At 36.9% G+C, this 18,273-nt stretch overlaps 1 protein-coding gene across 1 annotated transcript; it reads left to right on the plus strand.

Annotated features, from left to right (window-relative positions):
- The first annotated feature begins 3,189 nt into the window (after window positions 1-3,189).
- Window positions 3,190-18,219, plus strand: LOC121380802 (3-ketoacyl-CoA thiolase, mitochondrial-like). The gene is made up of 11 exons (XM_041509779.1): window positions 3,190-3,272; window positions 7,433-7,608; window positions 8,442-8,570; window positions 9,282-9,398; window positions 10,158-10,305; window positions 10,756-10,815; window positions 14,276-14,388; window positions 15,112-15,214; window positions 15,869-15,966; window positions 16,691-16,845; window positions 17,206-18,219. Exons 1-11 carry the CDS (start codon window positions 3,257-3,259, stop codon window positions 17,285-17,287), a joined length of 1,197 nt encoding a protein of 398 aa, XP_041365713.1. The 5' UTR covers window positions 3,190-3,256; the 3' UTR covers window positions 17,288-18,219.
- The last annotated feature ends 54 nt before the right edge of the window (window positions 18,220-18,273 follow it).

An 18,273-nucleotide genomic window follows, 5' to 3' on the forward strand; every position in this document is an offset into this window, starting at 1 on the left:
TTTGCTAACTGGAATTCTCCTATCCCTATCTCTCTCTTCTTTTCTCTCTCTCTCTCTCTCTCTCTCTCTCTCTCTCTCTCTCTCTCGCTCTCTCTCTCTCTCTCTATCTTCTTTTTTCTCTATCCCTCTTCTTTTTCTCTATCCCTCTCTTCTCTTTCTCTCTATCTCTATCTTCTTTTTCTCTACCCCTCTCTCGCTCTCTCTTCTCTCTCTCTCTCTCTCTCTCTCTCTCTCTCTCTCTCTCTCTCTCTCTCTCGTCTCTCTCTCTCTCATCCTCTCTCTCTCTCTCTCTCTCTCTCTCTCTCTCTCTCTCTCTCTTCTCTATCTAATGCACGTTCTTCTCTTTCGTACTCAAGCTTTTTAAAAGCTAACTGTTGTTCCATACTCAAGTCATTTATCTCTATCTCTGGAACAATCTCACTTTCTTCCATAACAGGACTATCACCAAAAACTTCCTGGATAATAATTGTCCTTATATCTCCTAATGTTTTAGCTGATGTTAACTCAATTTCCCGCTCACTCGCGATTTCAACTAACTCGGCCTTACGCGCTCGCTTTATCTCCACTACACTGAGCGTATCCAGCAAATTCTTATCCATGTTTAGATATGACGCACTTATAATTACTTTTTTCTAGTGAACAACGTTGCTACTTCTAGTTAATTTGTAAAAATTATTTATAAAGCCCCCATTTACAAACAATACTTTTTAAATATGCATGTCCCGTTTCAGATCCGGGACGAGCCCCCAATTTTTACTCCTGTCACGGGGATCCTATAATACCCGTAACTGAATAAAACACAATTATCCAAATATCTCTCCTAACTGTATATCTATTAGATCTCTCTGTATCGGGCAGTCCAATACCCGAGTGGCTCGGCTCTAGGTATAATCAGAGATAGATCTTATTTAAATATATATATATATATAGCAGGTTTAGTTTACTAGAAAGCACAACAAAACACAATACACTTTGGAATCTGTATTAACACTACGCTGACAAATGTACTTGCCGCAGTAGTTAATTAACAACAACAAATAATAACAACCCAGAACTAATCACTTAATTGGTTAATCACTAGGTGTCTAGTTTACACAATATTATAATCACTTCACCGTGATACAATACACACACGTGTGATAATTGAGAAACGCTTCCAGGGGAACTTAATTAATAACGGAATTACAACTCTATTCCTACTTGGTTAATTTTTAATTAACCTTTAACTACTCATTCAGTAACCTTGTAATACAGAATTAATACTGGTACATATCACAATAAAGACAATAACCTACAGTTTACCTAGGTCCTCTAGGATGACCGGCTAAGCTTTATCTTACTAAATACTCGTATAAAAAATATTAGAACAGTGAAGTCTACCATTTACTTCGTCAGATTACCGAAGACACTGTCTAAAGAATATTGGTATACTACAGTATTAAATATTTAAAGTCACATCAATCACATCAAGGTTATACAACAGAGCAGAAAAATATATTTACCACGTCTGGACTAAACTTATATAGCTCGTTCAGTGGACGACGTCCGTTTCCCCTGGATACTTCCAATGTTTCTCCTCGATATATCTAAAATCCTATCTATTTATTCAAAAATCTCAGAGACAGCGAATATCGCCTGGGGGCACAACGCGGTACCTCACTTATCATGTGACATTGCCACAACTCCCAGAAACGGTATTTTTTTCTTAGATGTTCAGACTTACTGTCGCCATTCCGCTAGCAATACCCGGTCGTAAAACCGCACTACCTGAGTTATTACGTAACTACTGGCCACATGGCCTCCACATCTGGTCTAAGTGTGTATTAGGGGGTACGGCCGCGCGGAGGTATTACGTTACAACCAAGTGCACACGGCCCTCTAAAACAATTAACATCGCCACAGGCGAAAAAATAAGAGCATGTTCCGTTACAGCACTGTTTATATTTTGGAGAGTTATGCTAGTATCAGTCTACCAATGGGCAATGGACAACTAGTTTTATGTTTATATCTTGGAGAGTTATGCTAGTATCAGACTACCAATGGGCAATGGACAACTAGTTTTATGTTTATATCTTGGAGAGTTATACTAGTATCAGACTACCAATGGGCAATGGGCAACTAGTTTAGGTTTATGTCTTGGAGAGTCATGCTAGTATCAAACTACCAATGGGCAATGGGCAACTAGTTTCATGTTTATATCTTCGATAGTTATGTTAGTATCAGACTGCCAATGGGCAATGGGCAACTAGTTTATATTTATATCTTGGAGAGTTATGCTAGGATTAAACTACCAATGGGCAATTAGTTTTATGTTTATATATTGGAGAGTTCTGCTAGTATCAAACTACCAATGGGCAATCGACAATTAGTTTTATGTTTTTATCTTCGATAGTTAGGTTAGTATCAGACTACCAATGGGCAACTAGTTTTACGTGCTCGTGTAACACTGGGGTTTCGAACACGCCTCTCACTAGTAAAGTCGCTGATATGATCAGGGGCCTGACTCGGGACAGATTCGAGGTAGTTATTTAATTGGACAATTTAGAATTGTAGCGGGTTTCCTCTCTAAGACTATATATCTCAGTTACTAAATGTTTGACATCCAATAACCGATAGTTCATAAATCAATGTGCTCAAGTGGTCTCGATAAACAAAACAAACTTTAACTTCGTGCATGTTGATTGTCATTGTGGAACTTGTACCTATAGGTTGGACTATACCAATTCAAATCCCATAGGCGACCATGTTAACGTTTGTGTTTAAAAACACTATATGCAATATATCAACCAAACTGTGACCCATAAATATCAGTACTACAACCCCTACCTCAAAGTATTAACTGCAGAAAATGGTACCTTTCATGGCTCATTTTCGGTATAACCAGATGTTTCTGCAACACCCCTAGTTTCGCACAAAATTTTAGTACTTTTTTTTACAGGTACCCCATACATGTTCCAAGCACAAGGCTACTTGACACGGTGGTACTACATCAAATAAAATTGCATACATTTTTAGCCCAGATGAAACTAATTGTTTTTACAACCAACACACTCACATTTATAACCAATCACAGGACTTGTGGTGTTAACTTCTCTATCAAAAGTTCGGTACACCTCGAACTTCGACCCAGCCGGAAATTAATTGGTATAGTGCAACCTTTAAACGTTGTTATCAAGAACGGTAACTCTATTTGACGTTAATGTAGAGTTGCAATCCCAACGCGACCAGGAGCACTCGTTTAATCGGACCCGTGGAAATGGCATTGTCAAGAGGTATAAATGTTTAATGTATCAAAGTTTCATTTTTATAAAACAGTTGAGCGGTTCATGAATTGCAAATGAAAATGTAGTTTGTTAGTAGTTTGATGTCATTTTTTTATGACAACAATTTTACTAAATTAGGCGAAGCTAGCCGTGGACTTTGGACCACAGTCACAGTGGCTTTTTTGTGGACCATAGTAACGTACCGGTAGTCCAAATCGGATGTAAAAAACGATAAATAGACAACATTATTACTGGCAGACAATGCAAAACCATTTGAACTCGACTGTCCTGGATCTGATTTAAAATAATAATAATAATAATAATAATAATTTTTAAAGTCCGTAGATTCTGATTGACCATCACAGGGTCATCCCCCCCCCCCCCCCCCCCCTCGAATGGCATCAGTAGCGTAGTGGTTAAGCCACCAGATTTGAGGCTGGTAGGTACTGGGTTTGCATCCCGTTACTGGTTCCCACTGATAGTGAGATTTAACGACTCCATGGACCACGAAACCAACTTCTCTCGCCACTAAAAATCATCACTAACCCACTGTCCTGAACAGACAGCCTAGATAGCTGAGGTGTTTGCCCATTTTATTTCAACGTATCCAATTAAGGTTCAAGCATGCTGTCCTGGGTACACACCTCAGCTATCTGGGCTGTCTATCCAGGACAGTGAGTTGGTTAGTGGTTAGTGAGAGAGAAGAGAGTGTAGTGGCCTTACACCTACCCACTGAGCCCTTAAGAACTCGCTCTGGATTGGAGCCGGTACCGGGCTGCAAACCCTGTACCTACCAGCCTGTAGTCTGATATCTTAACCAATGCGCCATCGAGGCCGGTGGTGTTTGCCCAGAACATTGTTCTTGAACCTTAATAGGGTTATACATTAACGCTCAATATCTAAGACAAGTGCCTCCGTTTTCACAGAGATAAAAATATAGCAGTCCACCCAATATGTTCCATCACTGATGTATCAAAAGCTGTGTAGAGCTGAGCAGTATATACTGTATGTACCGTTCGGTACCGCTATCGTGTCAGTCGTGAAATTTCAGTATGGAAAAAGATTTTGGCCATTAAGTAAAACACTATAAAAAATATATCCGACAACATTACTGTAATGCAAACTGACAAGAAGAGCATGTGGACATCAAATTCCAGGGCTCACATTTAACAGCGGCAAATTGCCACAGTGCCCTAGCCATATGTCCCAATGCCCTGAAAATTAATTTGTATGTTACTAATTGGCCATCATACTCAAAAAAGATTAGTCTAAGTCAAATGGCCTTGCCCTATAATTTGCCAAATTCAAGGACTGATATTCCAAATAAAATCCAGCATGTCAAATTTTCACATGAACAACATGGTGATATTGGATTACGAAACAATATGAACATTATTCAAGCATGCATTTAGAGCCAGGTATACCCTCGAAAATAAAAGCTCAATATTATTATAGGTACCGGTATTGGGTTTTTGTCAATAATTAATACTGCACCAATACCAAGGTAAATGACCCCTGAAATATTGATGCCGATCAGGGCTGAGCTGGCTCAGTTTCCTGCTGGGCAAGTAACTCAAAGTTTCACTTGCCCACACAAAAATTAACTTGTTCCAAAACATAAGCAGTTTAAATCAAAATTTGTATGTTAGATCGAAATTTAAACTGTAGGTGTCAAACAAATCCATGTCATACAAAGCACTTGTAAGCCCTGTATTACTAAATATGTTTATTTCCCTTAATTTGTGAATGTAAAAAAAAACAATTGCTATCGGAATGAATGAAAATTGGAAAGGAATTTATGATTTTTTGTTTAACTTTAACCCTTTACTTAGAATGATCATCGAAAACATACTCACTGTTCTTTTAACATTTAATCAATTAAATGTTAATTGCATGTACATTTAATACTTCAATTTAATTGGGGTAACAAATGCGAAAATTTGCAGATGGACAACCTAATTTCATAATACGAAACGCTACCATGTTAATGAAAAACCGACCATGCATTGAGAATTCCCTGACCTTGTTTTACATCACACGTGTGTTGCACGAGCTCACATGGATAAAGCAAAAACTAATGTCACAAAAAGTACTTGTCCATTTTAATAATGTGCTAGATTGTAACATTCTAAACAGCTTTTTTTCTATCCTTCAACGTTTTTGGCTGTTTATTTCATGGACACTGACATGAAATACCATGATTTATGAATAAAAGCCTAATTTCTTAAATGCCTTCAAAAAGGAAGGGGCTTATTCAAAGACATGAACCTACTTCTGGTACTCAATATAATAATCATGGGAAATGAAAGTTCGGTTCCATGATTTTACCGACACGCTATCGACACTGAAACTTATTGTTTCCGTGAAATCCAGGGGCTTTACATGCGCACATGCATGTGCATACACACACACACACTATACATAGGGGATGGAGAGAGAGAGAGCTTAGGGGTTTTCAGGTTAGTTACAATTTTCTTACTTCCACAATCATTTGAAGTCTGTGAACAGCCTCGTGGTCTTGGCCAAGCTTTAAAATGGCCGACAACGCTTGCTGCAGACTACAGAATTACAAAAATCATAAGTGTACAAAAGGGATAAAGAGGCAGTTTGTGTTCAGAAATTTTGGTTGTCTGGCGGATGACTGAACTGTAAATTTTACTTGTACAAGCAAATGTTTGCTCTTCTGGGACAAGTGGACAAGTACTCTTGGCCAACCCTGCCGATACTAAACCTGAAATTTTTATGTCGCCCAGCTCTAAGGCTGTGCTGTGTGCAGTCAAGTCCGGGAGAAAGTTGATACTAGTATATAAACAAGTACCCATTGGAGAAAATATAACTTACAAGTGGTTGCCAGGTGGTTTTGTCTTTCAGTCTTCGCCAGGAAACGCGAGTAATCATTCCCACTCTTTGACCGGCCTTGGTGGTGTCGTGGTTAGGCCATCGGTCTACAGGCTGGTAGGTACTAGGTTTGGATCCCAGTTGAGACCTGGGATTTTTAATCCAGCTACCGACTCCAAACCGTGAGTGCATGCTCGTCAAGGCTCAATGGGTAGGTGTAAATCACTTGCACCGACCAGTGATCCATAACTGGTTCAACAAAGGCCATGGTTTGTGCTATCTTGCCTGTGGGAAGCGCAAATAAAAGATCTCTTGCTGTTAATCGGAAAGAGTAGCCCATGTAGTGGCGACAGTGCGTTTCCTCGCAATATCTGTGTGGTCCTTAACCATATGTCTGACGCCATATAACCGTAAATAAAATGTGTTGAGTGCGTCATTAAATAAAACATTTATTTCTTTCTTTCTTTCTTTCATTCCCACTCTCCTCCACACTCGCCTGGAAAGTTTTAGGAATGACAAATCAATTGCCATACAATAAAAATTTTAATGCATTTTATTTTAAACTTCCTATGATTACTCGCCTAACACCATTTCGTGTAGATTGCCTTGGTTTTGTTTATGGAGAAGATGTCTTTAGTGCTTCAGACCTCGTGACAGCTGTAATAATATTTGACACTTAATAACCCTGATCAAAACAATGTGTTCATTATTAACTACATTCTTTTAATTTCTTTACCAGGTTTAAGTGGTGTGGTTGTGGTGATTGCCCAGAGGACTGCGATCAGTGCACTTTTGATGAAAGCAATGTGTTGATGACTGTTAAACAACATTGTTTTTAATTTCTTTATCAGGGTCCCATTCCACAAAGTGATCTTAGCACTAAGATCACTTTCAGTGCAAGTACCGGCCTCGGTGGCGCAGTGGTTACGCCATCGGACTACAGGCTGGTTGGTACAGGGTTCGCAGCCTGGTACCAGCTCCAACCCATAGTTAGTTCTTAAGGGCTCAGTGTGTAGTTTAAGGCTCTTCTCTTTCACTAACCACTAACCAGCTAACAAACTAACCCACTGTCCTGGACAGACAGTCCAGATAGCTGAGATGTGAGCCCAGGATCACGTGCTTGAACCTTAATTGGATATAAGCACAAAAATAAGTTGGAATAAGTGTAAGTGCATAAGATAGTAATGCACTTACGGTGATCTAGGGCTGAGATTGCTTCATGGAAAGGGGCCCAGATGTCAGATGTGGCTGTGGTGATTGCCCAGTGCACTTTGGTCAAAACAGTGTGTTGATGTCTGTTTAACAATATTGTTTTAAATTTTTGTTACCAGGTGTGAGCGGTGTTTTTGTGGTTGCCGCCCAGAGGACGGCAATTGGTGCGTATGGCGGTAAGGTGAAGTCGTTCACGGCGACCGATCTGGCCGAAATAGCAGCACGTAGCGCTCTTGAGTCAGGCAAAGTAAAACCTGAACTCATCAACTCAGTAATCTTTGGAAATGTTATGCAGGTAAGGGCATGTCAACAGTTGATCACAAGATGGGGGAGGGTGCTTGAGGCTCCTTAATTCTTATATTATGCTTGGCAAGTGTTGTCACATCTCTTCTTAAGTGTATACATAGTTTAAATATACATGTATATATATTTATGTGTTGTGGTTATATATAAAACAATTTTATGCCACTATTTAAGAGGAGTAGCTTATGTGGCAGCAAGGACTTCCTCACATTATCTACATTATGCTGAATGTTGCAATAATCATATATGTTATAGCCATCAAATAGACTGAATTATTACTGTTTGGCATAGACTACATGTATGTAGCGAATGTTTGTAAGTTTATAGTGATATCATTGACTGGAAAGTGATATAACACACACTTTCAGTTTATGATGCATTTTTCTTTCAGGTTACATGTATAAACTGTTGTTTGGTGAATGTATTTGAAAGAATAAAATTCAAATATTTACTCTTTAGTTTATTGCATTTGGTTAAAGTGAATACAAATATTAGATGAACCATGAAAACCAGCCTCAGTGGTTAAGCCATCGGATATAAGGCTGGTAGGTACTGGGTTCTCAGCCTGGTACTGGCTCCCACCCAGAGCGAGTTTTAACGACTCAATGGGCAGGTGTAAGACCACTACACCCTCTTCTCTCTGGCTAACCACTAACAACTAACCCTCTGTCCTGGACAGACAGCCCAGGCATGTGTGCCCAGGACAGTGTGCTTGAACTTTAATTGGATATAGGCACGGAAATAAGTTCGAATGAATGAATGAATGAATGAACCATGAAATATGTGCACTAGATGAAGCAATTCCTTTCTTTCTGTTTTATCCAGTCCTCAAAAGATGCGGCTTATGTAGCTCGACATGTTGGTATCCGAGTAGGCGTGCCTCTTGATGTGCCGGCCCTCACTGTCAACAGACTCTGTGGGTCGGGATTCCAGGCAATTATTAACGGTGCTCAGGTTTGTGTATTTTATATTCTTAATGTACAAAATCTGCATTAGAAAAGTTAGTTTTGTCATACCTTAGAACATAAATATACTAACTTTTAAAAGAAACTTTACATGCATAAAATTTGAATAATTTGATAAATATTGTTGCTAGTGAAAAAGAACCAAGTTAGAAACCACCTTACTAACACTCTGCACGTATACATCATGAAATGCATTTTGAGGTTTAGATGTTGAACTTCATGATACTTTCATCTTCCACCCTACCGTTTGTTGGTTTTCTTTAATAATTTCAAGCCTTGTAAAGTTTCTTTTGGATGTCAGTATATAATTATCATTTGCTTTGATCATCAAAAGTAACTTTGTTTGAGCCAATTGTCAGAATTTCTATAGAGCATTTGCCTCAAAAGCAACAGGTATTATAAAGGACTATTTATTTACTGGTTAAATAATTATCTACATGTAATTTCATTATCCAAATTGATTTTGGTTTATGGTAACTAATTTTCAGAGAGGTTGGGTATTCAATTATTTTTAACAAACTGGGTTTTTTTATCTGTGGTATGGGCATACTTTAATATAAAGTAGGAAAACTAACCCCTTTTTTTTTTCTTCTTCCTTTTTTTTTTTGGTTACTGGTAGTATCATTGTCATGAAACCCTTGACAAATTAACATCCATGTAGTTAAGAACTTGAAGTTACAGGGACTGACTGTGTTTTCAGGAAATAATGTTAGGAGACAGCCAGGTTGTGTTGGTTGGTGGAACAGAAAACATGAGTCAAGCTCCATATGCGCTACGTAACGTCAGGTTTGGAACAAGGCTCGGACAGGATTTGGTGGTAAGTCTGTCTAGTAATTACATTTTGACATTGAAATTTACATTTTAATTTAATTTAATTAACTTTATATTAAAATGATGAACTATGAGCTGTATGGATTAAATCTATTTTACTGTATACTTTCTTTTCTGGTAATTACATAGAGACATGTATCGAAAATTACATTTCAAATTGAATTTACATGTTAATTTTATAATAAAATTATGAACTATGAGCTTTATATTTTAAAATCTGTTTAAAAAGTGGGGGTTTTTCTCTGCTTTAAGATAACACTGCAAAGCATCTTTTATTTAAATACCTAATCTAAATGTTCCAAATTTTGTGTATAGTTTTATCATGTAGAGTTATAGTTTTTGTTTAACGACAACTCTAGAGCACATTGATTTATTAATCATCGGCTATTGGATGTCAAACATTTGGTAATATTGACATATAGTCATAGAGAGGAAACCTGCTACATTTTTCCATTAGCAGCAAAAGATATTTTATATGCACCATTTAATTGACAGGTTAGCACATACCACGGCCTTTGTGCACTGGCTGGAAAGAGAAATAGCTCAATGGGCCTACCGACGGGGATCGATCCCAGACCAACCGCACATCGAGCAAACATTTTACCACTGGGCCACGTCCTGCCCTTATTTTTGACAGGGTTAAATCCCTTGGAAATATGAAAAATGTTTGGTCCTGGTTGGGGGACAGGTATTGTAGTACTCTCAAAATGCTTGTTGACAAGATATTTCAATGATTTACTTGAAGCTGGAAGACACCCTGTGGGCTGGACTGACAGATCAGCAGGTAAAGACTCCAATGGGTATTACGGCTGAAAACTTGGCCGAGAAGTACAACATCTCCCGTCAAGAATGTGACGAGTATGCTCTCGCTTCACAGACCAGATGGAAGAAAGGTTGGTATTATGCATAATAAAGTAATACAGATACTATGCATGAGAAAGTTGTTTTAATCTGGCTTGATGAAGTCAATTTCAAAGTTCATACTCAGTTGTTGGGGTGGGATGGGGGTCATTTAAGAATACTTGTTGAAAAGGAAAACCAAACATGCACCCCTAAAACAAAGTCTTATGCAAATTAATTTCTTGAATATCTATTTTTGTTTTTATTGAAACATTTAGGAGCTTTATAAGAAAATTTGTCGTAGAGATATTTTAACTTGTTTTAATATAACATGCACTTAAATTGACTGTGTTTAGTATTTTCAAAATATTTGCTTTTAGTTTCCATAACAGTAAACTATGGTATCAAAACTAGTCATGTCTACATGTAGTTTTTGGTACAGACATTTTATTACTTTATGGCTTTTTGAAATATTGAAATGTCAAGTGTGGCTTCTTTTTTAGCTAATGATGCGGGTGTTTTTAAAGCAGAAATTACTCCAATGAAAGTAAAAGGTAAAAAGGGTAAGTTATCAAGAAAAAAATTTCAGAACAATAATTTCTTTTCTATTAATTTCACTTTTGCAATTTTAGGAGATAACTATATTGAGTTTTCAGATACGGGTGTTATTGTCTATTTGATCCAGGGAAATGTAATTTTTTACCAAAGGTGTTAGCCTGAGGTTAAAAATGAAACATTTGCGGGCAACAAATAGACAATAATACCCGCAAATCTACAAACTGCATATGGTTATGTCCAATGTAAACTGAATCATTTTGTCCACAGAAATAACTGTATATTACCTGGCTACAATCTAACTGTAGACCATTGAACTGTCATCTTGGCCTGTTACAATTACTAATGATATCACTTTCTAATGACATCATTAGCTTTCCAGGTGTTATTTTCATTTGATCTCAAAAAAAGAATGTAATTAACCAATCACAATACAGAACACACTCGCTATCAGTTTACAATTGTTAATACCACACAAAAATAAAAAATTAACCAATCACAATACAGAACACACTCACCATCAGTTTTCAATTGTTAATACCACGCACATAAAAAAGAGCTAGGTTTGTCAGATATGCAAATTTATTGGAGAATTAATAAAACTAGTCTGTTTATTACCAGTCTGGGTTATTTCATACCGAATTTTGTGATGTGTGTATATACAGTGGACTCTGCCAAAACTGGCATTTGTCTAAACTGGATTTCTGTGTAAACTGGCACAGTTTCATAGTCCCGTCCAGTGACCATTAATTTATTAAGACTTAACTTTTGCCTAATCCGGCATCTTGTCTATTCCGGATATCAGATGCCAAATCAAGAACAAAGAAGCCAGTTTTGGTGTGATTAACTCTGTTCACACCAGCATCCAGTCGGCACCAGTTTGATGACTGCCCAAACAAAATTGTTAGTTAATGGCTCTGATGAGCTCTTGACAGCTAAATGAATGACATGGTCACTGCTCTTGTCATTACTTACACCATTAGATCAACCAGATTAGTGTTAGTGTGTGTACATATGCAAGTGTTATAAGTTTTACAGTTGTGTTGAGTTGAGACTGTCAAAAAAATACCATACATAATTATGAATGCAAAAGTGTTTCACTTTTAGTCATGCTTTTATCATGGCTGAATGACGGAAAAAACCGACAACGCATTGAATTATCCTTAAAAACAAAAGTCGAGTTAATTGACGAATTTAAGTCAAATCCTGTGTTAAAGCACAAGGATTTAGCAGATAAATACAAGATCGGTAGAGAGACGGTCTCTGACATATTAAAATGTAGTGAGCACTACCGGCAACTATATGAGGACAACATATCTGGCAACAGGAAACGTGTAACAACAGCAAAGTTTCAAAACCTGAACATGTTATTTTACCAGTAGTTTCAGCAGGCACGGGCCAAAACACTACCCATATCCAGACTGATCATATTTTTAATACTTAGTGGATTAATTTTTTTTTTTAAATTATGCATTTGTAATGAAAGCTATCAGTACGGTCCCACTTTCAAATTTCAAGTCAGGTCCTTTTTGGTGGTCCAGTCACATCTCGACTCATGCTTAATGAGTTTTTACACAAAAATTATTGGTAACAGTTAATAACTGCTGGGTTTTTATTGTATCAATTACTAGTATGTCCATTGTTTGTCAATTCATGCATGTGTTTCTTGGCATCACTGATTTCGAAGTAGTCTGTTAATTAATAACAGCATAGTAATTAACAACGATCGTTTAGGTTGACGAATGAAATCTGTCTAAACCAGCAAGCTGTCTAAGTCAGAGTCCACTGTATATATAAAAAAGAAAGAAAGAAATGTTTTATTTAACGACGCATTCAACACATTTCATTTACGTTTATATGGTTAAGTACCACACAGATATTGAAAGGAAACCCGCTTTCGCCACTTCATAGACTACTCTTATTAAATTGGTAGCAAGGGATCTTTTATATGCACCATCCCACAGACAGGGTAGTACATACCACTTAGATATACCAGTCATGGTGCACTGACTGGAACAAGAAATAGCCCAATTTGCCCACCGACAGAGATCGATCCCAGACCGACCACGCATCAAGAGAGCACTTTACCACTGGGCTACGTCCCGCCCGCTGATGTATATATATATATATAGGACTATATGATATTAATAAAGGCTGTCTATGAATGATCATGTAAAAGACCCATTGCTGTTATTTGGTAAGCAACCAGAGGTTTTCTTTTACGCTTTCTGGACTGTGACAGAGTAACAGTCTGTTAAGCATGCTGTCCTGGGCATCCTCTGTAGGTGTGTAGGATTTACCAGCCATTACCTTATATCTTTGCCTTTTAATTAATCTCGGCTATAAGTTTTAATTTCAAGCCCTGAAAATACTGGGATTTTATTGAACTCGTGCCATTTCATACCACAATTTAAATGCCATGGGTGGAATGTAGCTACATATGGTAAATAAGGTTAGTTTGTTTTGTTTAACGACACCACTGAAGCACATTGATTAATTAGTCATCGGCTATTTGGTAATCCCGACTCTTCGTCATCAGTCGTGGCAGGCCATCGGTCTACAGGCTTGTAGGTACTGGGTTCGGATCCCAGTCGAGGCATGGGATTTTTAATCGAGATACCGACTCCAAACCCTGAGTGAGTGCTCCGCAAGTCTCAATGGGTAGGTGTAAACCACTTGCACCGACCAGTGATCCATAACTGGTTCAACAAAGGCCATGGTTTGTGCTATCCTGCCTGTGGGAAGCGCAAATAAAAGATCCCTTGCTGCCTGTCGTAAAAAGAGTAGCCTATGTGGCGACAGCGGGTTTCCTCTAAAAACAGTGTCAGAATGACCATATGTTTGACGTCCAATAGCCGATGATAAGATAAAAAATCAATGTGCTCTAGCGGCGTCGTTAAATAAAACAAACTTTTTTTTTTTTTTTACTTCATCATCAGAGGAAACCCACTACATTTTTTCCTAATTCAGCAAGGGATCTTTTATATGCATTTTCCCACAGACAGGAAAACACATACCATTGCCTTTGACCAGTTGTAGTGCACTGGTTGAAACGAGAAAAAAACCAATCAGCTGAAGGGATCCATCGAGGTGATTCAATCCTGCGACACAAGCATCTCAGGCGAGCACTCAACCGACTGAGCTAAATTCCACCCCCACATATGGTAAAGTTCCCCTCTGATGTGTGATGAGACCACCCTTCGTGGATTTGTCAGGGATTTCCCCTATCCCAAATAGTTCCTCATGACTGGTATATATCAAAGGCTGGGGTATGTGTTGTCCTGTCTATGAAATCATGCATGTAGAAGATGCCTTTCTACTAATTCAGGAGTGGTTCATGGGTGGCCACAAATATCCTCTCTCATTAGACCAAATGCAAATAGTTGATAGTTTAAAAATATGCTGCATTGTCATTAAACAAAAATATTCACATCATGATCATTTTAAATTACATACATGTCATTTCAGGTGAAGAAGTGTTTGACACTGATGAACACCCACGCACAGTAACAGCAGAGGCTTTAGCTAAACTTCCATCTGTCTTTAAGAAGAACGGCACTGTAACAGCTGGCAATGCATCAGTGAGTTTCTCTACATGTCTTATCCCATATTATTATCCACATGGTTCAACATAACCGGGTCAATAAAAACCATACAAAGCACACATATAATAACAAGTGTAATGACATAATTTGGGGAAACGATGTCATAACATAGGGTTGATTCCCCAGTCTTAACTTTGTGAAATATGACGTTATATGGTCATCATCTTCTAGTGGTGGTTGAAAAATTTCAGATGGTCCTTATTATTCATAAAATAAAATAAACTAATAATAATAATATGGATAGTAAAGAAATTATTACACTTGTGTGTTAGTTGTACTGATTTTACAATACCCTCTCAGGGCTCGCTCGTAAAATTAGTACAACACACAAGCTCATGGAACTTAAAGCACGCCTGTCATGGGCACAATCTCTGACTTCGTAACTGAACTACTTGTTGTATAATGTACTTAATATCAACCCGTCTCTCTCTCTCTCCCCCCCCATCATTCTGTAAGCCGTTTTATGTAGTTTTGTATTATTAGGGTAACCCGTTGTGAAAATTTATTCATGTAGATTGAGCAACCATGCCTTGTATCATTCTGTAAGCTGTGTATGTAGTTTTGTATCATTAAAAATAATTCTTGTATGAACGTAGAGTAACCATGCCTTCTCATCCCTTCCATACATACACACATTGTGCAAGTTGTAACTACATGTATTTACATGCACTATACTCTATTATGACTGGGTTGTTTTAGGGTGTGTGTGATGGTGCTGGAGCTCTTGTTCTAGCGAGTGAAGCTGCCCTCAAGAAACACAATCTAACTCCGCTGGCTCGGCTTGTGTCTTATGGCATCTCAGGTGAGTTAAAACCGTTACTGCATCTACACTGACAATATTGTACTCCACTAGAGTATTACAGCATCTCAAGTGAGCTAAAACCATTACATCTACACCTATGATATTGTATTTCAGGTAAATATTAAGTGACGTTTTATAGGAGTATATTTGCTCAGGTGGCCCATCCTAGGTTGTTTGTGTTTTTCCTTTTTTTTTTTTTTTGCTGACCACCTGTCTCCTGTTTCCACCCCTAACAGAGGATAGACCTTGTAACAGGGAATTGTGAATACAAAATAAATTAATAGAAATTGCCTACTTTGTTTTAACTTGGGTTCAATCTCCATTGCCATAGACTTTGGCACGTGCTGTTTACACATGTATGAAGAGGAGTAAAAACAGTCTCTCCATCCCAGTGTGGAGCTAAAATAACTTGGATATACTTTTTACTCTGTATAGTACCTCCACACACTGCACTTTTCTGAAACAACAATTAAATAACAATGAGGAGCTGTTGCTTAAAACATTTCTTTCTCTTTTTTCTCCTTGTGAGTTTCATTTGACTTTAAATACAGACTCCCAAATGCCAATAAGAATGTGAAAATCGACTTTATTTCATTACATGACAAATACATTGATAGCATAATGTACATTTTAAAAAACATGATGTATTTATAGGTTGTGATCCAATTATTATGGGAATTGGACCAGTTTCATCATCGAAAGCAGCTCTCAAGGCAGCAGGAAAGGAGCTCAAAGATATGGAAATCTGTGAGGTTGGTAGATATATACTGATTTCTGACATTTTCTTGTAGTTTATTATTTATGTTACAGGTTCATACTTATCACTGACACCACTGGCAATTGCCATAGCTGCGATATAAAGTCCCATTGTTCAGGGTATTTACATTTTATTGCCACTGGGCTGTTGGTTGAAGGGATCAATGTTTGTTTTTAATTTTGTGTTTATTTGTTGTGAACGTTACTAGTTAAAATTGCTGAAGGAAGGCTCAGAATTGCCATAGGTGAGCATTTTATCTGCAACCAAACATTTCAAACTGTCGTAGGTAACATTCTTAAGTTCGAACCCTGTTGTTATATCATTAAACATTGCACAATAAACTTGATATTATTAATAATAAATAAATAAATACATAAATAGATAAATAATTATTTATATACTTTTCAGATGGAAATATTTTCAAAGCCTTACAATTCAGGTTTCTCAAACTGGGATCAGGCCAGTTTCATAAGTTATTAATTTACCAATTTTTGCATGTATTATTACACACTTTACAAAGTTGCTTAACATAGACACATTACTAGAATAAGTAGCCTCTTACTTTGAAACATAATTAACACCACAATAGTTAACAACTTGTGATTTAAGCCATTGTTCACCAAATTGAACTGAAATTCTATTTCGTGAATCTATTTTATAATACGACTCTTAATATATGCATTGCATTTTATTATAGTTTTCATTATTATTATTTTTAGATCAATGAAGCATTTGCACCACAGTGTTTGGCCGTAATGAAAGAGTTAGGACTTAATCCAGAAATAACAAATATGTGTGGAGGAGCTATTGCTCTGGGTCACCCACTGGGCATGTCGGGGGCACGGATTTCCGGTCATCTTGTTCATGAGCTCAAGTAAGCTAATTTCATTTGGCTCCTTGACTAGTTTGTGGTTTAACAAAGACTGTCACTTTAAGTTGTAGTAAACGAATGTAATCTTTTCACATTTTGCATCATGTTATTTTGTATCATTAAAGGGGACCACTCACTGCCAAACAGCAGTGTATTTTGTTTTATATTATCTTGAAGAGTGAATTTTAAAATTCATTAAATTACTGTGTAATGTATAATGTAATTTTTACATTTTAAAAGTGGAATTAGATAAAATAGCAGTATGCTAAAGTAAAGTGTATTTACATTAATTGAGATTTATTTTATTTCGGAAAGAAAATTGACCACCGTTTGTCAAGTGCATTTTCCATGTTATCTTTTCAGAAGGAAAAATGTGCAGTTTGCTCTTGGTGGCGCTTGCATTGGTGGAGGACAGGGAATTACATTGATATTTGAACGTGCTTAATAAAGTCTCATACACTTGACACTATTAGACCAAGCAAATTAATCTGTCATTTCTTTACAACAAATCTGTGATCGAACATACATTTGTTTTGGTTTAACATAATCATATACACGCTTTATTACATAATCAGACTTTTAAGATTGTTAGTTTGGATGATTTGAACTACCACATAATGTACATTGAAAATAATATACAATATCTAAAGGACTCGAAAGTATTTTTTTGGTTTGTAACATGAATTTTAGAAGAATGGTTGTTATGCACTATTGTTTTGTAATTATGTTTTACAGTTGTCATAAAAACTATAAAGCATATAGGTGCTCAAATTTATAATTTTTAGCACCATGGCTAGAGCAAGAGGCATGTCAAGCCTCTTCATGGACTGCATGATATAATGAAGAGCTGTTTATATATATATATATATATATATATATATATATATATATACATACATACATACGGTGAAACCTGTCTAAGCCAGATTACGTTGGGGACCTAATATTTATCCGGTTTAGAGGGGTGCATTTTAGAATACAGTGTTATTTCCATTGACATAAAATTTGTAACTGTAAATGAACAAGTCTGAGAACTGCAAAATGAATGTGACTGTCAGACTAATAATAATGTTGCTATATTCCAATTTTGTTATGTATCTTTCTTATTTATGAACCAACATTAAAACAAATAAAAACAACAAATTTAACAGCTGAGTTACTGCATTATTTTCGGTTGAGATTTGCCAGAACAAAATGTCTTGGTTACTAGGCCAAATGAGCCTTTGATTTAAATGCCCAAATTTATTATTATGCGTGTACCTCGTCAAACATTTATTATATAGACCATTTTGTAATTGTATAGTGAAAGTCTTTTGTACAAAACGATGCACATTAATTGTGCATTTGGCACTTTTGAATAAATTATTTATATACCTATCTGTTGTTATTTTAGGTTTTTGTTACAGTATTAATTAGGAAATGTGGCTTCTC

This window comes from Gigantopelta aegis, chromosome 9, assembly GCF_016097555.1.
Source record: "Gigantopelta aegis isolate Gae_Host chromosome 9, Gae_host_genome, whole genome shotgun sequence".
Lineage (NCBI taxonomy): Eukaryota > Metazoa > Mollusca > Gastropoda > Neomphalida > Peltospiridae > Gigantopelta > Gigantopelta aegis.